We start from the raw sequence: 22,205 nt of genomic DNA, 5'->3' as shown, positions 1-22,205 counted from the left end.
CCACGGGCACACCAAAAGATGGTTAACATGACCTTACCAGCCGATGATTGCGTTTTGAATTTCTTGTGTAGAAGCAATTCAGGGTGTTTCCTCTGCATGCTTTGACGCTTGGTATCTGGCTTAAAATTATGTATCTAAGTTTCGTCATGGGTTAAAATCTGTCCAAAATTACATCACCTTTGTTATTGAAACGATTTTTAAGTTCGGTGCAAATGTGAAATCTCTTTGCTTTGTGATGAGTGGTAAGCACTCTGTGTACCTACCCAAATGTGTACAAATTACCCTTGAACACCTTAGCCGGGATTCCATTCGATACCGGACTCCTTTGTTTCCCTAGTCTGCTGATGGACAGAATGACCTCATCAACTGTGAACCTCCTCCTCTCAAAAAACACAGGTCCATCCACTACTTGTTCAGCACATGGGAAGACCTTTTCAATCTCTCTCCTTGTCCGTCCTTGCCAAGCACTGGCAGGCGCCTACCAAATCTCTTCATGATGATTTGGTAGGCCCTACCCCAGGGATCATCTTCTAGGTCCTCACACAATTCCCACCATCTCATTTTCTTGATTTGTTTAATTTCAAAGTTAAAGGGGCACCCCTGCGATCCTGGTACTGTTGAGTGGCATCCTCAAGACTCACCATCACTCTGACACAATTGTTGCATTTGTCTCCTACTTGCCTGCAAATCGCAACACATTTGCATGATTGTAGAGGTCCACCAGTGTACAGCCTTGTATCCTTCATGCCTGAATGTTATCTTGGATATCTGTGTTTAATTACTTATTGTAGAGTCTCTGGTGACGGGTATAACTCGTTCCTGATTCTATCAGATATGGCCTTGACAACGACATCCATCTGACGGTCCAGCAAACACAAGGGTGGCTTGCCGTTCCTCAGTCTGAACGACATATCCTTCAGCTCAAGAAGCAACGCCTGATGATCACTAGCGATCTCGTCAGCCAGAATTCTCAAGACACACAAATGTTGATCTCAACAACCATCAATAGTAGTGAGATCCAAAACGGATGTTTTGGATCTCCCACATTATGGACATAATGGTTCACCCACATTTGAGGCCAGGGGGCCTCAAATGTGAACCATTATTAACACAGCGTAGCCCCATCTGATGCAACATTTCAGTAAGGACCTCCTCAAGCCTATTTGTGTACGAACAGCCAGCTTTAACAGTTTTACAATTGAAGTCCCCAAGTATAATTACCCTTTTGGTTGCTCAAGCAACAATCTCTTGTAGACAACTCATGAATTCTGCATATTGATCAAGACCACAATTAGAACTAATATATGCTCTAGTAAGTATGACCTGCGGCAGCTGGACAGCCATTATACCACACTTTGTCTTGAGCAGTTTCCAACACAACCTGCCACTTATAGCTCGTATGAAAATGTCACCAGATCTGTCAGTATACCATCCGTCTCTTACGGCTGCAAACCTATTCGGTTCTGTAGAACCAAAAAGTCTACATCATACCGTTAAGTAATCTCCTGTACTAGACAATGAGATAAATTTTCCTGTGGTTAATATGTTATTACTGCATTAACAGTACCTGTGTAGATGGCATATTAAAGTAGTACCACTAAGCTTCCTAATATCAATTATGCGATTATTTGTTATAATGGCCTAAAATTGTTGGTCCCTTGGAGGTCATTGTAAACTATATTTAATGTATTTTAGCTATATTAAAGTGAAATTTGAAAGTCTGTTGTAGGTGTGGTTTCATGATTTAACATTAGTAAATTATAAAATAATTATTCTGTGATTACATTTCTAATGTGGTACTGTTTTTTAACTTCCATTTTCCAAATGATATAACTGCAGATTGATTTGTTAACATATTTTATTTTGCTGTTGTATTTCATTACATAAATAATAACAAAAACAGAATGTAAAAACCAACTGAGTATTTGGAAAAAACTTATACTAAAGTTTTAGTACAGAAACAAATAACCCACTGGATTGGTCTAGTGATTAACTCATTGCAAATCAGCTGATTTTGAAGTCGAGAGTTCTAAGGTTGAAATCCTGTTAAAGGCTGTTACTTTTATATTGATTTGAATACTAGATCATGGATGCCGGTGTTCTTTGGTGGTTGGATTTCAATTAACCACATGTCTCAGAAATGGTCAACCTGAGTGTATAAGAAATCAGACTGATGTCTGATGTCATGAGACTGATGTCAACCTGAGTGTAGATCTACATTCATACATATCATCCTTATTCAGCCTCTGAAGTTGTGCATTATGGTGGTTCCACAGACTAAACAGAAAAAGAAAGTATAGAAACAAAGCCATTAGTGGACTCAAGTGAATTTATTTTTTAACGTTAGGCGATGTAAATTTTTTGTTTGCTATATTAGCCTATTCTGCTTGTGAATCAAGAATTCTTTCTGATGTAAGAATTTTATTTTAATCTGTCATTTAACGCAGTAAGTTGTGATCATATTCGAGTCATCATAGCCATCATGTTGGCTACTTGCAAAAAACATATACACATCATTAGTTCCATATTATTTATACTTTTAATTGGACACATTTGTTATAATGTGTCATATAAGAAATATCTGTGATTTAATTGTAAGTGTGTGTAATTTTCTCAATTTTGAATGTTTTCTAAATAGTGAAACTAAAATTTCTCATGATATCCAAAGATGAATCATGAAGAACTGATGTTCAGGAAACTTATTTGCAGAAATTTAGATCATTTGGAATGTAAATTTTTCTGAATTTATTCTATAAAAGTATCTTCATGAACAGTGTAAAGTTTAACCAAATTGTAAAATTAGCATTAGAGAACACAGGCATTAGTGAATTAATCAATTTCATTATGATTAGCCTGAGTGATATTTCTGGACTTTCATGATTATGAAAATCTTCTGAAAGAGTTTAAACTTTTTTGGTTGATTTAAAAAAAATTTAATCTACTACGGCAAAATGGAATTCTACAATGGAAGGCTTGACATATGTGCATGAAAATAGGTTATTTGGTTTTCATACTTAATGTGTATGGTGTTAATGTAAAAAAATTGGTATAAAAACCATTGGTTAAAAAAAATTAATGACAAAAAATTTCAAATTGAAAAATCTTATGTTCTATCTGATATTCTCCAATTTCTCATCAGATGCATGAACTTGGGCAAACAGAAATTAGATGTTCTATTCTTTATCTCACTATGATCTTAGTTAATCAGAATCATTCACAGAAACAGTTTTGGCAGGATTCATTGGATAAAGGAGTTTCAAGCTCCACTGGGCAAATATGGATGCTTAATTGTTTGCCTTTTAAAACTTATAATTTCTTTTTATTTGTTTTCTAATAAAATACTTGTGTAATTAAAGAAAAAATGTCAAAGAGTTACAAAACTCATAGTGGGTCATGTCACAGTTCAGTCCTTTGTTGACTGTGGTTGGGCCATAACAGAGTCATACGCGGACGTCAAAAGTAAATGCACCAACTTGCATCCGATAACAACTACCACTTGACTGTGTGCCACATCCTTGCGAACTGCGTTTTTTATGCGGCATTGTGTCGTAAATTTAAATTGCCCAGGAACATTCGTCCTGGGCCATGATAAAGAAATTTTGGACCAGGTGTTTCTATTTCTTAGAAGTATTAGTATTTTAGAAGCTTCTATATTTTCTTTGTGTTAATAGTTGTAAATTTCAGCTGTTTAAGCTCTTAGGTTTTTACCTAGGCTTAGTTAATTTCTTAGTTTTCCCATTATCTGAGTCGGGGCCTTTACACTCCTCTTGGACCTTATTATATTCTTTTTATTTTTGTTAAATTTTATGTTTTTATTTTAGCTGTGATATTAGTAGTAAGTCTTGGTTAAATTTTTTAGTTTTTAAGGTAGTTCTAGTCCTTTTTATTTATTTATTTTTGTTTTATAAAATGTTATTTCGGGCGATGATAACACCAAAGCGTTTTTTGCCCACAAAAAACCCCAAAAAAGGAAAAAAAAGACAATCGGTTATTTTGTTACTAAAGAATGAACATTTTTCATTTAAAGTTTAATTTAATTTTAACCTGACTAGTGGTTGTAAATTCATGGTGTACATGCCTTGTGAATTTGTTGAGGTAATATTATTTATATGTAGTGGTTTTATGAATTAATCTTGTTTAAGGTTTTCTAACAAAGATTCAGCTACTAATACAGAGTTAGCTGTTGACGGGGTTGCAGCAATTGTAATAGACGATGATGAGGAACGAGAAAAGTTGCAGTCGCTGAATGATTGGCAGCAGAATAAACCTTCACTTAAGAATAATAACAGCAGTGATATGTAAGTAGTACTTAAATGCCTTAAGTAGTAATCAGCTGGTTATTATTGGAAGATTCTGGGTTTTTTGAATTCGTCATCAGCTTGACATTTTTCACGTACTATAAAATTCATCTTTTATTAATGGCTGTAATTTAGCATTAGCTTGTAGTTGCTAATAATAAAAATAACAGTAATTATTATTTTCTGGTTGACAAATAGCAGTTGAATCATGTTGAATTTTGTAAAATTTAAATTAGTCCTTTTTTCTTTTGATAATAGTAAGAGCATAACGTTACTAATTTTGATAATAGTAGTATAAGAATTATAGTTGGAATTTTGGTTCTGAGGTTAATTTTTACAAAAAATTAAAAAGTTTTAAAACGCTGATTAAAAATTTTTAATAGTAAAATTTACAAAAAAAAATTTACCTTGGTATCCAAGTTAGCTTTTAACTCTGCATTTTTTTTTCTCTGTTAATATGCTGAAAGTTAAAACTTGTGTTTTAAATTAAAAATATTCCTTATGAATTGATGATATTCCTGATAGTATTTTGTGTTATTTTTGTCAAATTTAATAGATTGTGTTATTTAACAAAAATGCTATAGTAATTTCATTAGAGTAGCTAATTACTTGTAGAAGGTGCTTTGGAAAACTAATTCCATGTAATTTGAAAGTAAGCTGTTAATGATTTTAATGTTGCTTCACATTTTTTCGTTCGCTCATGTGTAGAAAAATTGTAGAAAAGACATTTAAAGTTAATAATAATTAGAGTTGATGAATAATATAATTTAAATTAAAATATATAAAATTAGTTTTTTGTATGCTTTTTTTTAACTTGTCTTATACAGATCTGGAGGTGTTTTAAGTGGAATACAACAGACTTGCAGCAGTGATAGTGTACATAAAAAGAAATCTAAGAAAAAGTGGGTTCAGTTACCATTGAATGATGTTGGATCATCTTCAGACTGTAGAGTCTCTCATACGCAACAAAATCAATGTTATGCACGTAATGGTTATAATGCTGGATTCTGTATGTATTTATTTAAGCTTTTTAAAAAAATTTATATTTTCAAAATCCTTGATTTTTTTTCAACATTTATGTATTACTTAAGTGTATCATGTAATAATAAACATGATTATGTGATACTGTAAAAAAATTCTTCTCTAGAATCCGCTTATTTTATTTGTGAAGTAATTTTTATTTTTATTTTTAAAGGTGTGAGAGCAGAATCAAACCATCTGTTCTCATTGGTGTAGTTCCCATCTTTGCGATGTGACTACACATTACCAGTAGACTTATGTCTGTTTACTCCTTTGTATCTCCTTTATTTTTCATTCTAAAATTTTGAAAAAAAAGTAAAACCAGTTAGATCCAGATCGAAAATGGTTGTATTTATAAGTAGATCAATTTATTCTGCACGTTCTGTATAACACCAAGTGAAACAGAACTACTTCACTCAGAGGGATTTATGAATATGAGAAATAGAAAAAAATAAAATAGCCTAAGAAATTAATAACAGTAATAACAATTTTTTTTATAAATTCATACAGCATAAACTATGGTTTCACAAAAAAAATACAAGGTCATCAAGAATTAATAGGTGATTTACAGTTTTGTGCTGTGGTGTTAACATTTTTTTAAGCAAGTTATAATATCACGCCAGCCTCTGTGGTGCGAGTGGTAGCGTCTTGGTCTATCATCTGGAGGTCCTGGGTTAGAATTCCGGTCAGGCATGGCATTTTCACATGCTACTAATCATTCATCTCATACTCTGAAGCAATACCTAATGGTGGTCCCAGAGGTAAAAAAAAAGAAAAGTTATCACAAGTATGAAATTTTAATTTTGTTTTTAAAGATTTTTGTAAAGATAAACAAAAAATGTTACAAGAGGGAAATCATTAAAACCAATATTTACAAGTTTTATTATGTATCTGTATATTATAATTATACTTTTAAATACTAAAAGATTTCTAAATTGCTTTTTTTATTTCTAACTCATCTATGTGAAGCATTTAAGAAATTAATTGTTGTATTTTTTTCACTTACTTTTAAATTTAGCCAACGCTCCTTAAATTTCAGTTTCCTTATTTTTTTTCACATAATTATTACAATTTTTATTCAAAACTATCTTTATATGAAAAAAATCATATAGACAAAAAAAATTCTATGTTATATGGTTATTTAATAATTAAAGAAATAATGATTAGAAAAATTATTCAATGAAATGAAATTAACTCTAATTTTTTGCATAATATCTTGTTAGGCACTTGTCCCATCATTCTGTGAGCGTTTATATTAAAATAGTAAAGAATTGTTCACTTTGGTAACTGAGCTAAATTCTCGTACCACATTCTTGAACCAAACCAAAAAGAGATCTGATGGTGTGAGATTGGGACTGTAAGTTAAATGTGGAAACATCTCCTAACCCTCTTTTGAATAGTTTTTATATCCTTTGTGTGATATGAAGATGGGAGTTATCATGCAGAAGAATTAGACCTTTTGGGAGAACTAGGACATTTCCTCCTTATTGAGTACAGTTGTACTCATTGCTGATTGTATGTCATTCTTCTAATTAGTTGCCCTAAATTGGCCTTTACAGTTCCCAAACACTGTTATAATTATTACTTCACCAGCTTACATGTAGGTTTTACATTTTTTCCTGGTGAGTGAACCCATTGTTTACATTCCACACTCTTGACTTTTCAATTTTGGCTAAAGTGAATCCATATTTCAGTACAAGCTATTATACTGCCTTTTACTTTCTAAACAAATTAAAAATAAACTCCATGACAATAGTACTAATAAAAGATAATACATTTTGTGAACCGTTAAAAAAAAACTGCAGTCTTAAACAAAATGTGGCTGCTGAACATACACAAAAAATACAAATAAATTTGGAACATCTAACATAATTATATAAAAAGAATGGTTTTTTATAAGTGGTCAGACAGTCCGTATTGGAGAGACCACTGATTTGAGTTGACACTATTATGTCTAGGCTGTTTTCAAATTTTAAGCAACAACAAACATTTTAATTTTATTTTAATTTTTATTTGTGTTCATTTTGTTTGTTGCAGTTAATGCTTGGAAAGGTAAAAAAGGAAGTGAATTATTTACGAAGAAGGCTGTAAGTTTAGAATCAGTTGCTTCTGGAATTAGAGAAAATAATGTAAAAAGTGGTAATAGTGAGAAACAAGTAAATGCCAATTTGAAACTTATTGAAGGTAACAATAAAAATAGTAATAATGTTGAAGCTCAAGAAGAAGAACTTTTAAAAAAAGCATTAAAAGAGAGCCTCAGGACTGCTAAAGAAGAAGAAGAAGGGAGAAAAGCGATGTAAGATTTTTATCCAGTTATTTTTTTCTCAATGCTTAAATGAATGAATTGCAATAGACTAGTTTGTATGTTGTGTTGTATCTTAACTTACAGTTTTTTGTTGTTTTTTTACAACTTTGGTGTTTTTGTAACATTAATATTTTATATCAAATTTGCCCATTAAATTTCATTGATGTACCACTCCCCATTAGGTGAGAGTAGTTGGAACTAGAACTTGTTTGGGTTATTGAAGATTATTTAAGTTGACTCATTTGATAAAGATGTAAAAATGGAGTTATCCTACTAAGGTACAGGTGATTTTTTAGTTTTATACCAGTGCACATTATAGTAAGGTATAAATTTCATAGTCTTTTGATTAAAAAAAACCAGTTCTATGTGATATTACTTGGATTCATTTTTGTTCTGATATATGATTGTAGAGAATTATATACATAAAAATAATTTTTCTTTTAATAATTTATTTCGATATTCAGATCTTGAAAAAATCTTTATTTTAAATATATTCTTTCAAGTTTATATTCATAGTTTGACGAGTGTAGTACATACTACTGGATTTCCCTCGTAAACCAGATGGTATATTTATGTTATTGTGAGAAGGTGTATTTATGTTATTCCGGTGGCTAAAAATATACAGTTCATTAAACATAACATTAATTGAAATGTCACTTTGGAGGTAATCTTGTAAATTGACCCAGAAGTTTGTAATTTCTTGTAAATGAGAGAAAAAAAATCATTACAATAAATATGATTGTCATAAAGTAAATAGTACAAGGTCTGCTCAGAAAATAATTGAACATTTTGTAGATATTTAGTTACATGCGGTTGGCAGCATTGTGTTCATAACCTCTTTTGTAACCACATGTTCTTGGATTATAGATATCTGTTGTAGTTTTTATGTTATTGTTATTTGAAAACAATATGTTTAAGTGTTAGTAGCGATTTTTGAAATGTGGGATTTTTGGGAGCAACGATACAATGTGAAATTTTGCTTGAAACAGGGGTGGAAACTTTCATAGAAATGTTTCAACTTTGGAAACAAGTCTTACAGAGATGATGCTCTGGGTTAAACGCAATGTTACAAATTGTTTTCACGACTTAAAAGTGGTCATCGGTTAATTGAAGATGATCCTCGATCAGGAAGACCTTCAACTTCAACTATGACACTCTGTTCAGAAAATCAACGACCAGGTGTGTGCAAATCGCCGATTGACTATCAGAGAACTTGCAGAAGAGGTTAGCGTCTCAATGGGTCATGTTTGACATTTTGACTGCATTTTGTTTGTTGACTGAACAGCAGAAAGAACATTGAGGAGACATTTGTTGGGAGCTTCTTGAACAAACCAATGACGATGAAACATTCTTGCAAAGGATTGTAACGGGAGACGAAAGCTGAATTTATGGCTATGACATTGAGTCAGAAGTTCAATCATCAAAAAATTGTACATTACAAAAATCACTATTAACACACTTAAACTTGTTGCACTGAAATAACAATAACATAAAAACTAAACGAGATATCAATAGTCCAAGAACATGTGGTTATAGAGGAGATTATGTGGAACACAATGTTGCCAACTGCACATCACTAAATATATTTGTTGGCATGTAATTAAAAATGTTAGATTATTTTCTGAACAGACCTCGTATACACTTGTAATAAATTTAAAACAAGTATTACAAAAAAATGTTTATTTGGTATGCAGAGTAGAACTTGTTTATTTTTCAACACATTCATCATATTGTCTTACTAAGTTTTCTATTCTGTCTTTATAGAAATTCAGGAACACATTTTTATGGCATCACTATCTCTTCTGAAATGATTGCTTCTAAAAATTCTTTTAGTTAAGAAAAAATGCAATTACTGAGGGAGGGTCAGTTTAAGGTGTCTGATGCCTGATGTGTTCTGAAATTCTTCATACACAAATATTTGAAGTACTGCTTGATTTGTTACAGCAAATGTACATACTAGTTTCATTGTAAAACAAAAAACATAGACTACTTGAAAACAAGCGATACTGCTTGTATTGTGTTGCGTGATGAATTCATCATATGTAGTACACAAAGCCTGCAAATTTATTATTCTGCTTTGCAAAAAATTGAGCGTGTGGCCATTTCAGATATAGAAAATGCTTACCGTTACTTTCATTGATTACCTGTATTCTTCAAGAAATATCACTTTTTCTTTTTTTCAGATTTAGTTGAAACGATCTGGAACAAATTTTTTTGTATTCTTGAGTATTCACAGTACAATTCAAATACTGATGAATATTTAGAGAAGTGACTATGAAATTTGAGACAATTGAAATAAATCTATGTTGAATTATTTATCCTTGCAAGTTTCAGTGGTTTTTTGTTTAATTCTTCAATCGCAAGGATTATTGTTCAAAGTGATCATTGTTTTGACATTGATCTTGCTTTACTAAACATTATGCGTCGTTTTCTTGCATTTGATTCATTCATAATTTCACTGTATCACCGTATATTTCTCTTATTTGTGTATTATTTTCTATTTAGTAAACACTTACTGCATTTAAAACTGGATCTGAATTTATGTGTCTACACATACGAGGTGCGACAATAAAGTAATGAGACTGATTTTTCTTTGCAAGATGTGGCAACCCTGCAGCTTGCGTAGGCACACCATCTTTGACCTTGGTCTATAAGATACTTTTAGTCCAAGCAGCACATTGATGCAATTGCTCAGTCGTGAGTTGTGCTGTAATAAGTGAACACGTGTTTGTGTCTCTCGTCACAGAAATGAAACCGTAAAATATTGCGTAACGGTATGCCATTTCTTTTTGCGTTAAATTGGATGAAAATGCGACGACAACTTATGGTAAACTTCAGAAGACTTTTGGAAAGGAGGTTATGTCAAGAGCTCAAGTTTTTCGGCAGTATAAAATTTTTAGTGAAGGCAGAACGAATGTTGAAGATGAAGACCGCAGTGGACGACCATCAACCTCACGGACAGATGTCAATTTGACTAGGGTGCGTGAAATCGTACGATCTGATCGAAGATTATCCGTGAAAATGATTGCAAAAGAACTCAACATCGATCGAGAAACGGTGGTTCGTCTAATATTAACTGAAGATCTTGGTATGAGAAAGATTTGTTCAAAAATGGTCCCCAAAAATCTCACACAACAGCGATAAACACGGAAAAATGTGGCAGCCGATCTGTTAGAGCAAACGGAAATCAATCCAGATTTGTTGAGCTGTGGTGATGAAGGTTGGTTTTTTCAATACGATCCAGAGACAAAACGCCAAAGTTCACAATGGTGCTCAAAGGGATCACCCAGACCAAAAAAAGCTCGCATGTCAAAGTCAAAAGTGAAATGCATGCTTGTGTGCTTCTTCGATTCCAAGGAAATTGTTCATAAAGAGCGGGTGCCTCCTGGACAAACAGTTAACCAATATTTCTACAAAGAAATTTTAGAAAGACTTCGTAAACGAGTTCTTCGTGTCCGTGCCAACATTGCTGATAATTGGATTCTGCATCACGATAATGCGCCATCCCATACTGCTCTGTCAGTACAGCAATTTTTAACCTCAAAACAAATTTAAGTACTGCCACAGCCACCTTATTCACCAGATATCGCTCCGTGCGACTTTTTTCTATTTCCAAGAGTCAAAAGGGCGATCAAGGGACACCATTTTCAAACAACACAAGATGTCCAAAAAGCTGTGACGAGGGACACAAACACGTGTTCACTTATTACAGCACAACTCACGACTGAGCAGTTGCATCAATGTGCCGCTTGGACTAAAAGTATCTTATAGACCAAGGTCAAAGATGGTGTGCCTAAGGAAGCTGCAGGGTTGCCACATCTTGCAAAGAAAAATCAGTCTCATTACTTTATTGTCGCACCTTGTATATACATAAAACTAATTTCCAGTCAACTCATGACAGTTAACAGTTCATCTAATACTGGAAAAAGAATTTTGTGTTACCCCTTGTAAAGTTTTGTTGTGATAACTTATCACGCTTTGTGATAATTTATATCACCCCTTGTGATATACTTGTTTTAACTTATGTTAACACTTTTGTTTTGGTTATCAGTATTATTAATAAAGTAATACTTTGTTCATTTATTTTTTTAGGTTAGTAGCTAATATGTGTGAAGATGAAATAATTATGGATAGTGAAGAATTAAGTAGTAAAGATGGAAGTGTTACTGATAACCAGGACTGCAATAATTTAAACCTTAAAACAGATAATTTAACTTCAGATAGCAGGGATAAGTATTCTGATAATAATGGTGGTACCGATGCACAAACTTTTAATAAAAGAGTGCCTAGAATTCATAGAACAGTTAGCGATAATATTGTTCAACCAAAAAGAATGACTAAAGTAACTGAGGGTAGACAGTTTGTAGATAAAGGTAACTTCCATAGAAGAAATGGTAATTTTGCCAATAATAAAAATGGTGCTTATAATGGAAGGACAAATGGTTTTGTAAATCGCAACAGATGGTTTGATAACAATAGAAAAGGGTGTAATGATTATAAAGAAGAAAATTACAAATATATCTTTAAAAATAAATCTCGATCTAATGGAGTAGATGAAATCAAAAATTGTAAAATAGATGAAAAACCAGATAATGTTAATGTGAATGAAGAAAATAATGTTCCTTTGTCTAATTCTCGAGTGACTTCAAATAACCAGTCCCTGCCAAATTCAAATCATGTTCCTATATCAGGTTCATCAGAAAAGATCTTATGTGAGCCAGAATCAAGTGTTAAAGATTTCAAAACAACAGATTTAAAACAAATTTCTAATACTGGTAGCAGTAAACTGGAATTAGAAAATTCTCTGAAACATTCTGGCAAAGAAAAGTGTAATGATTTAGATTATTTAAAAATAAAATATAATGTTTCTTGTTCAAACAATACACCATTAAGTTGTAAGTCAGTTACAATTGAAAAACTGAAAAATGGAACAGACACAGAATGCAAAATTTCTGGTAAGATAAATAAAGTATATGATGAAAAGTCTGGAGAGATAAATAAAGTATATGATGAAAATTCTGGTAACTTTATATGTGATGTAAGAAAAGATGGCTTTAAAGATTGTAGTTCAAATATTGAGAAGCTATCTGATAACACTATTAGTTTTCTTAATGATAGTGAAATATTATCAAATGACAGTAAAGAAGAGGTACTTCTTAATATCAGTCATGATCAAACTGTTTTGCCATTGTCTTCACATGTTACATCTCCTTCCACTACAATTTCTTCAGCATCTAATAGTAATGCAATTAGTTCTGTCTGGTATCCTGTATTAATCACTAATGTTTCTCATCCTGCTGATTATAATAATGTAAATATGATACAAAAGCAATCGTTTGGAAATGTTCCACTAGAAAATTCTTGGTCTGAAATTAGAAAATCTTCTAATAGTGTACCTGATCAGCATGTTGGTGATCCTAATGTAAATGCCATTCAGAATCGATCATTTGAAAATGTTAGTTGTTCCCGGTTTGAAAATTCTAAAGCCGAAACCAACTTTTATTCTGAGTTGAATGGGAATACTCATCTAAATAATGATCACAACATTTATAGTATCAACGTAAATTCTTTACAGAATGATTCTGTACCTTCTAATTTGCTAGAATCTGAAACAAATTTTAATTGTGCTAGCACTCATGTTCCAGATGTGTTGGGTGGTAATGTTTACAATCAGAATTCAAACATCGATTCTTTTAGAGATGTAGTTTATAAAATTTTAAAATCAAATGAAAATGAAATAGTTAATAATATTGTTAGTAAAATAATGTCAGAAAAATTAACTAATCAGACAACTTTAATCAGTGATAGCAGTAATGTTCAAGCACCACCTGGTTTTACAAATTCAGCTGCTGGTTTTCAAACACAGAAATCATCTGCTGGTTCTGTTTCACCGGATCAAAAATTACTGTATTCATCAAATGTGCAATCATCATGCGGCCATTTTGTGATCCATCAGCACCAACCGATGGTTTCACAACTTGTTTCTTCCATTAATGATAATCAACAACATCATCATCAAAATCTACCTGTTAATGCATTTTTACAGAATAGAATTGAAGGTCCGGTTAAAGATCTTGCTATGCAAACAACAATGGAGAATCTGGAATTAAAAGAGCTTGTTTTTAATGACAAAAAAGATACGAATTCCGGTTACCAGTCTACAGTTCAGCAGACACAGATTCAACCGGCATACCCGTTACTTATATCACAGCCGCATATGTTACCGTTGCATCAACAAATGTTACCGATTCCTCAGGCGATGCAGTCATCACAAATACCTCTTCCACAACTACAATCGTTCCATCACGTTCAACACATACCGTTGACTCGGTTACAAATGGCACATCATCCTCATGTGTCGCAGTCTGCGGTTTCACAGTTAGCGATTTCTTCAACATCCCCGCAACCACATACTGCTTCGATACCTGTTGTTCAATATGTCCAACAACATAGTGCAAGAATTCCTACCGATAATAATCAACAACAGTGTCCTATAATGACAAACCGAAATAATGAAGAACATATGAGAGTTTCTTTTAATTATAATTACAACGGTAGTAATAACATAATAAATCCTCATTACCAACATCCGATTCAAACTCATCAGAACTCAGAGGGTTCTACTAATAATATTCATATTGAAAACAACTGTCTCGTTCCTAATAGTAATAATGAGACTGACATTACTGTTATTGATAATAACGTTACAAAACAGGTAGTACAAATGAATAGTGATCAGTATCATCGTGGTAACACTATTAATCACAATATAAATCATCAATTATTACAAGACAGTAATGGTGGGATTAATAATAATGTGTCGAGCATTACAGAAAATAATCTGTTGCATATTGTATCTGACGATACACATATGACAAATCAGATTTTGCCACCACAAATATTAGCAGGAAATTCGTACAATAATAATAATAGTAGTGAAGATATTAATGATATTACAACACGTTTACAAAGTAATATCTGTATACAACAACTATCATCATCATCCTCTGTTTTAAAAAATGATATTAATAGTGGTGTAGTAATGATAAATTCATTGCCTGAAAATAATACTAATACACAACAAAGATCTGGGTTGGTGTTGTTTACTAATGATAGCAGGTTTATCCCGGGAAATGTAGAAAATCCACCTACAGTGAATTTTCCAACACAATCGTCAGTATTACCGAATCAACAACATTTTTATGTGAATCATCAAAATCAACAACATGAATTTTTACGTGGTCCTATCATCAGCAGAGGTCGAGGTAGATTAAATTTATAATTCTATTTATTTATAATGTTTATTTTTTTTGTTTATAATTATTTTATTTACATATGTGCCTTTAATGATGTTATTGATTAAGGGTTTTTTGGATTAAATTGAAACATCAATGATTTTTTAAATGCCGTTTAAAAACTGTTAAAATCCCTTCATTTTGTGCACTATTGATGATTATATAAATTATTGTTGTTTTAATTTGATCTAATTACTCCATACCTTGATATATTCATGGATATTCTTGTTTTAAACCAGGGGTTAATTCCTACTGCCTCAAAATGTGTGATTTTTTTAAGTTTTAAAAATAATGTGTGGTTTTTATAAATTGGGGAATTTATTTTTTTCTATGAGCCAGAGTAGTAAGTGGTAGTTTTGTTGAAAGTGTAGAAGAATAATGTAAATTGTATTTTTATTTAATATTTTATAATATTGCTAATTTTAATTTCCCAGAAATTGTTAAGAAAAACTGATAATTTAAATGAAAATATTTTTTCCCATCTGCATCTTTTATATTAAGATTTAATTCTGAAAAAAAATTTATTTGTTGTCTTTCACGGTTCTTCACATTTTGATGCTCTGTCTTTATTATTAAAAATATATACTGTCTTCCTGTCTAGAGGCCTTGTAATTAAATTATAGTTCTAAATTTGTCATGGATTAATGATAACATATCTTATTCCCTCGGTACTGCATACATTTTACAGGTGTAATCCATAATTTTTTGGTGTCTGTATTAAAAATTTCCCAAAGATAAATCACCTTTTTTACAGCAAATATAATAACTTATATTAACTTTTAGTAGTAATTATTGCAATAATCCCCAATAAAGTGTGATATTTCTGCAAAAATTTATGGGGCTTCCCCCTTTTATAAGAAACAATTTTTTTTTTGAGGCCTAAATGTGCATTTTATATATAAAAGTTTGTTTGTATTTCTTTTTGTTAGGCGTGACTACTGAACTATTTTTTATAAAATGTTCAGTGTATACAAATATCTTTTTTCGTATAACTTACATATCTTATTCATATAACATTATTTATGTTTCATACTATTTCTGTAATCATTAAATTGAGTTATTTTTCCATTTCTTGTTTCACATTATGTTTTGTAAACTTATTATTTGATATAATATGTAAAACTTAATTAATTTTATGGAGATATTTTTTAGTAACTACAACCATTGCTCCATTGAAGCAACTGGTAATGTATGTTTTTTTATGGTTGTCTCCTTTCTTAGCTCATCTTAGTTACTTTTTTCTGCCCTTTAGGAGTGGAATATAATTCTGAGCATACTTTTGTAGACTTGATTATGAATTTTTATTTAATCTATATTATTTTAAGTGAGATTAAAAATGATTTTTTAATGCTTTTGATAAAAATTAATTTTTATAGACAGGTGAAGTAATTTTAAAATAATTAATATAAGTATTATTAAATATAATTAAAATTTTGTTACCTTTCGCATCAAGTCGCTAATCAAGAATTATTATTAAAGCTGGTCAGTGAATGTAAGAGAACAATTTTTTAAATTTTGGGAAATTATAAATTAGTTTTTGTAAATATATATTTTTTTGTATATAATACATTTGTACATAGTTAATTGTTATTAATAAGCTTTTTTTTACCTATTAACCAGTCATTAGAACATTTTTTTCGGCTGGTTGGCAAATTTAGTTTTTTATTCTAAAGTTTATCTTGAAACTGTGTCAGTGCTCAGATAATTTGTAAGTGCATAAAATTCATTTTCTGTGTAAAAGATGAGTGAAACTTTTATCTTAAGTAAATAAATATGATTCCATTTTATTTGTTAAATTTATGCGTACCTCATTTGAGATATAAAATTATTCAGTGTTAAAAAGTGTTCTTTTAACCTTTTCAGTGCCTGCTTATCTTACAATTACTGATGTCTAAGGTGACCGATTGTAAAATATTGATATTTCAGTTTCATTAAAAAATCTGTTAAATTGACATTTTTTCAAATAGCTCCATAAGTTTTTTTATTTTATAAAGGCTAATTTCTTTTATAGATTAACATGTTATTAAAATAATTTTATGGGAAAAAATTAAACAGCATACTTTTTAAATTGTAATTTTTTAAAGACTTCTTCGAATTTGTGTTTGACTTGATATAATTATATACCAATATTAATTGAATATGAATTTTTATTCAAAAATTGTTATACTAAAAGAAATTGTATTTAAAAAAATCTGGACAAATATTATAAATTGATTTTTTAAAAAATTTGTTATCTTTGTAATTATTTATTATAATATATATATTTTTTTTTAGGTAATTGGTTCTTCAGTTTTTTTTAATAAGTATTAGATATTGTAAATTTAAAAAAAAATTATCTTTCATAATGATTAGGAAGTGAATCATTTTTTGTTTTTAAATTAAAAAGCGAGTTGTTAAAAAAATGTTAAATCATGTCTTTTACTGATCTATTTATACATTTTTTAATAACAATGATGATACCTTAACATAATTTAAGAGAATATATAAGTATAATTGTCATTGTTAACTGCTGCTGTATGACTGCCGCAGATGAAACAGCATGTACTTCAAAAGGCAAAAAAAAAAAAAAAGTGAGCCTGTATTTCTTATTTGATGCTATTAGAGAATCTCTATATTTCATAGTAGTTACCAAAGCTGTGTAATTATTTCAGTATTATAATTTTTAATAGTATTCATTTTTATTATAACTCAATGATCTGAAAGTTTTTAAACTATTGTAAAATAGGTAGATGATCTAATACTGTTATCAATCACCTTTCTGATAGATGCTTGGTGCTAAAGGTTTCCTTTATTGCTTTGAGTACTTTACTTTTAGTACAGTATTTTCATGTTTTTTATTATAACAGTTTGATAAGAATAATGAATGAACTGGAATATTGTTTTATCAGAAATATTTTTGTATATACAAGGTATATTATAAAAAACTTTTTAAAATGATCAGATTTGGTGTTTTTCCTTTGTTACATTTCTCATTGTATTCATGATCCAAGCTAATAGGCAAATCATGAACTAATGTGTGAATTGTTCACAAAGATATAAATGTGTGCAATAAATATTGACAACAGTTGACTCCTTTGCTTTGGTGCATTATAAAATTTAAATTTAAAAAAATATCTGATTATAAGTTAGACACAGTATACTAAAAAAAATAACTAAAGAATAAACAGCTGACCAAATTCCAGTATATTTGAGAGAAAAAATCTTTCCAGCTTTTTATTGAAATGTTAAAAGATAAATATTTTAAACAATAATAAAAAACAAACATATATTAATATATTATATATAATATATTAATAGTTTTACTTAACACATTTGCCGTGGCTGATAAAATAGGGAACTTAACCATCTTGTACGGGCAACTATGTCATATAGTAATTACCCACTATGCGTTACGGTGCATATTGGCCTGTCCTGAGGTTTTGTACTGTGCGTGTAGTTTTTATACGGATTTACTCTATATTCTAAACTGTTTCACCCTGGCTTTTCATTCGGTATAGGTTTGTGCCGTACCGCAAATCACATTATTTTTTAATCTCATGTATTTTTATCACAAGTTGTTCAATATAATCTTATAAATGCTGGTTTTTATTTATAAATTAAATTAATTGTATTATATCATCTAATCCATTAGTTACTGTTTTGATTTGTCAACTTATTCCTAAATGAAATATTTTTGTTTTAAAAAACATCCATTCAAATGTATATTTTAATAAGATAAACACTAGACGAACATAAAATTTATTTGTAGATAATTGTGTCTAAATCACCTCACATGAAATGTTTGTTTATATGCTCGCTTGTAAACGTCAACCAAATTAAAAAAGGAAAATGTTTATACGCTTGCTTGTAAACATCATCCAAATTAATAGATGCTAACTACAGTTAGCTCACATATTTTCTGAGATATTTATAAACTACAAAATGGTTTTAAAAAATATTTTTAATTATAAAGAAAAATAAATATTCATTACATCTGGCACATTATGTGCCGTAACACACAAGTCATAAAGTACAATACGGCAATAATGAGGCCCGTACAATATGAGAGTTAAGTTAAATAACTTACCACTTGGCTCTGTACTGGAATTACAAAACCAAAGACAAGTACACAGCAACTCCCTACTTCAGCACGTATGTGTGCATACTGTGTGGCACTGTCAGCTATAGAAGCAAATAAAGATGCTTTAATACTTTAAAGCTTCTTTAAAGTATTAAAGCCACATACATAAAAAAAAATTATGACAACAAAAGGTACAAGATTTTGTTTTACAGTTGCTTGAAATTATGCGTGTCTGTCTCAGAATTGCCAGATTAAAACTTTAAAAAAATATATATATATATAAAAAATACAGTAATACTAAACAGACCAGCTTACTGGTTTACAGCGTAACAAGATGCAGATAAAGAAATAAAGCAGAGTTAGCTTGATAAACGTTTCCAGAAAAATGAAGAAAAATTTAATTATTTGATGTTGAAAAGGAATTGAAGATTTCATATCAAAATAAGAGATAATGAAACTGAAAGGGAATACAATGCTCACAACTATAGCTTACAGGGTTTGTTTAAAACATTGATTTAGTGGTCCCTGCCATATTTGTTAGGTGTCAATCGTTAAAAAAATTAGTGAGTCAGCACTTGCAAAGCATATCTTTATTAAAAAATTCTTCAGTCTTTTGAAAATGTGGAAATTAGTAGGTTTAAATAAAGTCATAAAATGGGTGAATGGAAACCTACCTGACATGTTAAAAGAATTTTGTTTTGCCAGTGGTGTAGGACTGAATGCCCAATTTATTGATTATAATTTCCTGTATTAAATTTTCTGCAGCATCTTTATACTGTTGATTTTTCTGTAACAGTATCATAAACTAACTTAATCATATGATAGTACATTTTTATATTAAGGAATCTAATTACTTAATCTCATTGTAATACCAGTTTATTTTCAATTTTATATTAATTTTATTGCACAAAAACAAAACAATGCAAGTCAGTTGAAATATAACAAAGAGTTACTGTTCAGTAACACTGTATTAACGGATACTATTTTTTGTTTGACCCTTATATGTGTTTTCATTATCCAAATTGGTTTTCAGTCAACAGAAATTGTGCAAAATTGATAAATTCTCTGCAATACTTAAAAAAAACATTGTTTTTTTTTACATTTTATTTGTCACAGTGATGGTGTTTTAAGTATTTTTGGAATGTAGTGATAATGAGTGTTTGTACATTTTCAACTGGTCTGTTTATATGATGATTCAATTATGGCTGTTATGACAAGTTTTACTGTACAAACAAGTGGAAACCGAATGAACAGAGACCGTTCGATCAGAACAAATACAAGAACATGTGCCTGATATAATTTTCTATTTTGAAAAATCTGAAAATAGGTTGATTTATTTTACTTATTTCCATATGTAAATATTTTTCTTATGTTCTTCTATTTGCTAGTAAATTCGTAAATAAATTAATTGTTTGAATTTATGTGAGATTAAAAAATGCTAAAAATAATTTTGTTTACACAGTTACTATGTAGGTACTTCGTGGTAAATGGTTTCTTATTAAAACATTTTCAACTGTACAGTATTGTTTTTGGGCAGAAAAAATTAAGCCTTAGGTTAGGTGTTTTTATTAATTTTCTTTTGTATGCAAACTTTTCCAAATAGTTCTAACATAGGTTCCTTATCAGCTTAGTTAAGTACAATGAGTTATCTTATATACAATATTTATATTCCTGATAAGATTTCATAACCAGCACTAAAACAGCATGAATTGTAGGTAGATTAAAAAGGTAGAGAGATCCAAACTGTGATGCATCTTGCATACATAGATAGTCACAAAATTTACTACAGTAGAAGTGTTGTGAAGTCAAATTATTTTAATATTTAGAATTTTATATTGATCAAAATTATTTTAAAACTATGGTACAATCAAAACTGATAACTGTGGGAGTTATAAAGTATATAATTTTCGTGTAGTTTATAATAGAAGCGGATGAGAGCAGATAATATTTGTTAATCAAATCAAATCACGTGTCCATTTCTTTCTATTTCCAACTTGTTAATATGCATTTGTGTGTTTTCCTTGTAATATTTTTTTTTGTGTGTAATGTGGCTTTTCGACTGGTGTTCTTTTCATTATTTAAATATATATTCTTGTGAAGATCATATGTTTTTTTTTTTTTTAATTTCTACAGTAACATAATTATTTCATTGTTCATGCATTATTTTCAGTAATTATTTATTTCTTAAATTTAATATATCACCTTTTTTCTAAAAAAAAAATAACATTATTTGTGATACTAAATATTATTTATACTATCTAAGAAAAAAGTCAGCTTTATATAAAAAAAAATAATTTTTTATAATTTTACTAATATCAGACTTACATTAATGGTGTATAAAATTTTTTACTAATCTAATTGTAATTTTTATAAATTAAAAAATTACAGCTTATTTACATTGTAACATGTGCAACAAGTATGCAGTACATAGCAGATTTATTCTAATATTAATTTTAATTTGCTTTGCCCAAAAAGTCAGCCATTCATATAACTGTTTGTACACACTGTTATCAGACTTTTGTGTGATTGTTTCTATTTGTCTCCTTTTTTAATAAAAGCTGCAGGAGAAGCATACAGTTAATTAAAGTCATATAAATTGATCTAGTAATGCTTTGTGTGGAGTGTGACACTTTCTATTACATGTAAACAGGTTCAGAAGTATTAATTATTTTATGTATAATTAAAAAAAAGCTGTTGTGTTTTATAATTGTTACCAGTTTTATGAAATTTATGAGTATATTTTGAAACTGAATGGTTATGTCCTCCATTTTATTCGTTTATTAATAAGGAATAACATTAAATTTTTTAACATTCTTATTTTTCTTATTGTAACTTTCTTAACATTTACTGTTGATTTTATTAACTTTCTTAACATTTACTGTTGATTTCATTAACGTTTTGATTGTTGTTTGATAGAAAATATTGATCTGTATATTTGTTGTGATAATTTTTGTTCTGTTATTTTTAAAATTGGACCACCTTATTATTGTTTGGTAAAAGTAGAATTATTGTTGATATGTATTTTTAATACTATTATTTATTTTTATTTATAGTGTTAGTGTTTCATATATTTAGTACTTATATTAAATGTAATAAGTATTAGTAAATGTAATGTAATAAACATTTACATTAGCATTTGATTTTTTTTTTCAATATGTAATTGTATATTAATGTATGTTTGATTTCAATGTATGAATAATTTTTGTATTTTCAATACATATCTCATA

At 29.8% G+C, this 22,205-nt stretch overlaps 1 protein-coding gene across 2 annotated transcripts in view; it reads left to right on the top strand.

Moving 5' to 3' along the window:
- Positions 1 to 22,205, top strand: part of LOC142331158 (uncharacterized) — a 33,951-nt gene that overhangs the window by 4,064 nt on the left and 7,682 nt on the right. Inside the window, exons 3-7 of one of the 2 annotated variants that reach the window (XM_075376867.1) lie at positions 4,143 to 4,298; positions 5,126 to 5,307; positions 7,356 to 7,614; positions 11,716 to 14,888; positions 16,782 to 22,192. In XM_075376867.1, coding sequence (XP_075232982.1) covers positions 4,143 to 4,298; positions 5,126 to 5,307; positions 7,356 to 7,614; positions 11,716 to 14,888; positions 16,782 to 16,813 — 3,802 coding nt within the window. In that variant the 3' untranslated portion in view covers positions 16,814 to 22,192. Of the gene's footprint in view, positions 1 to 4,142; positions 4,299 to 5,125; positions 5,308 to 7,355; positions 7,615 to 11,715; positions 14,889 to 16,781; positions 22,193 to 22,205 lie in introns of those variants that run through there. The other variant, XM_075376868.1, reaches the window with a different exon arrangement.

This window comes from Lycorma delicatula, chromosome 10, assembly GCF_047948215.1.
Source record: "Lycorma delicatula isolate Av1 chromosome 10, ASM4794821v1, whole genome shotgun sequence".
Taxonomy (NCBI): domain Eukaryota; kingdom Metazoa; phylum Arthropoda; class Insecta; order Hemiptera; family Fulgoridae; genus Lycorma; species Lycorma delicatula.
This window is presented reverse-complemented; position numbering and strand designations above follow the sequence as displayed.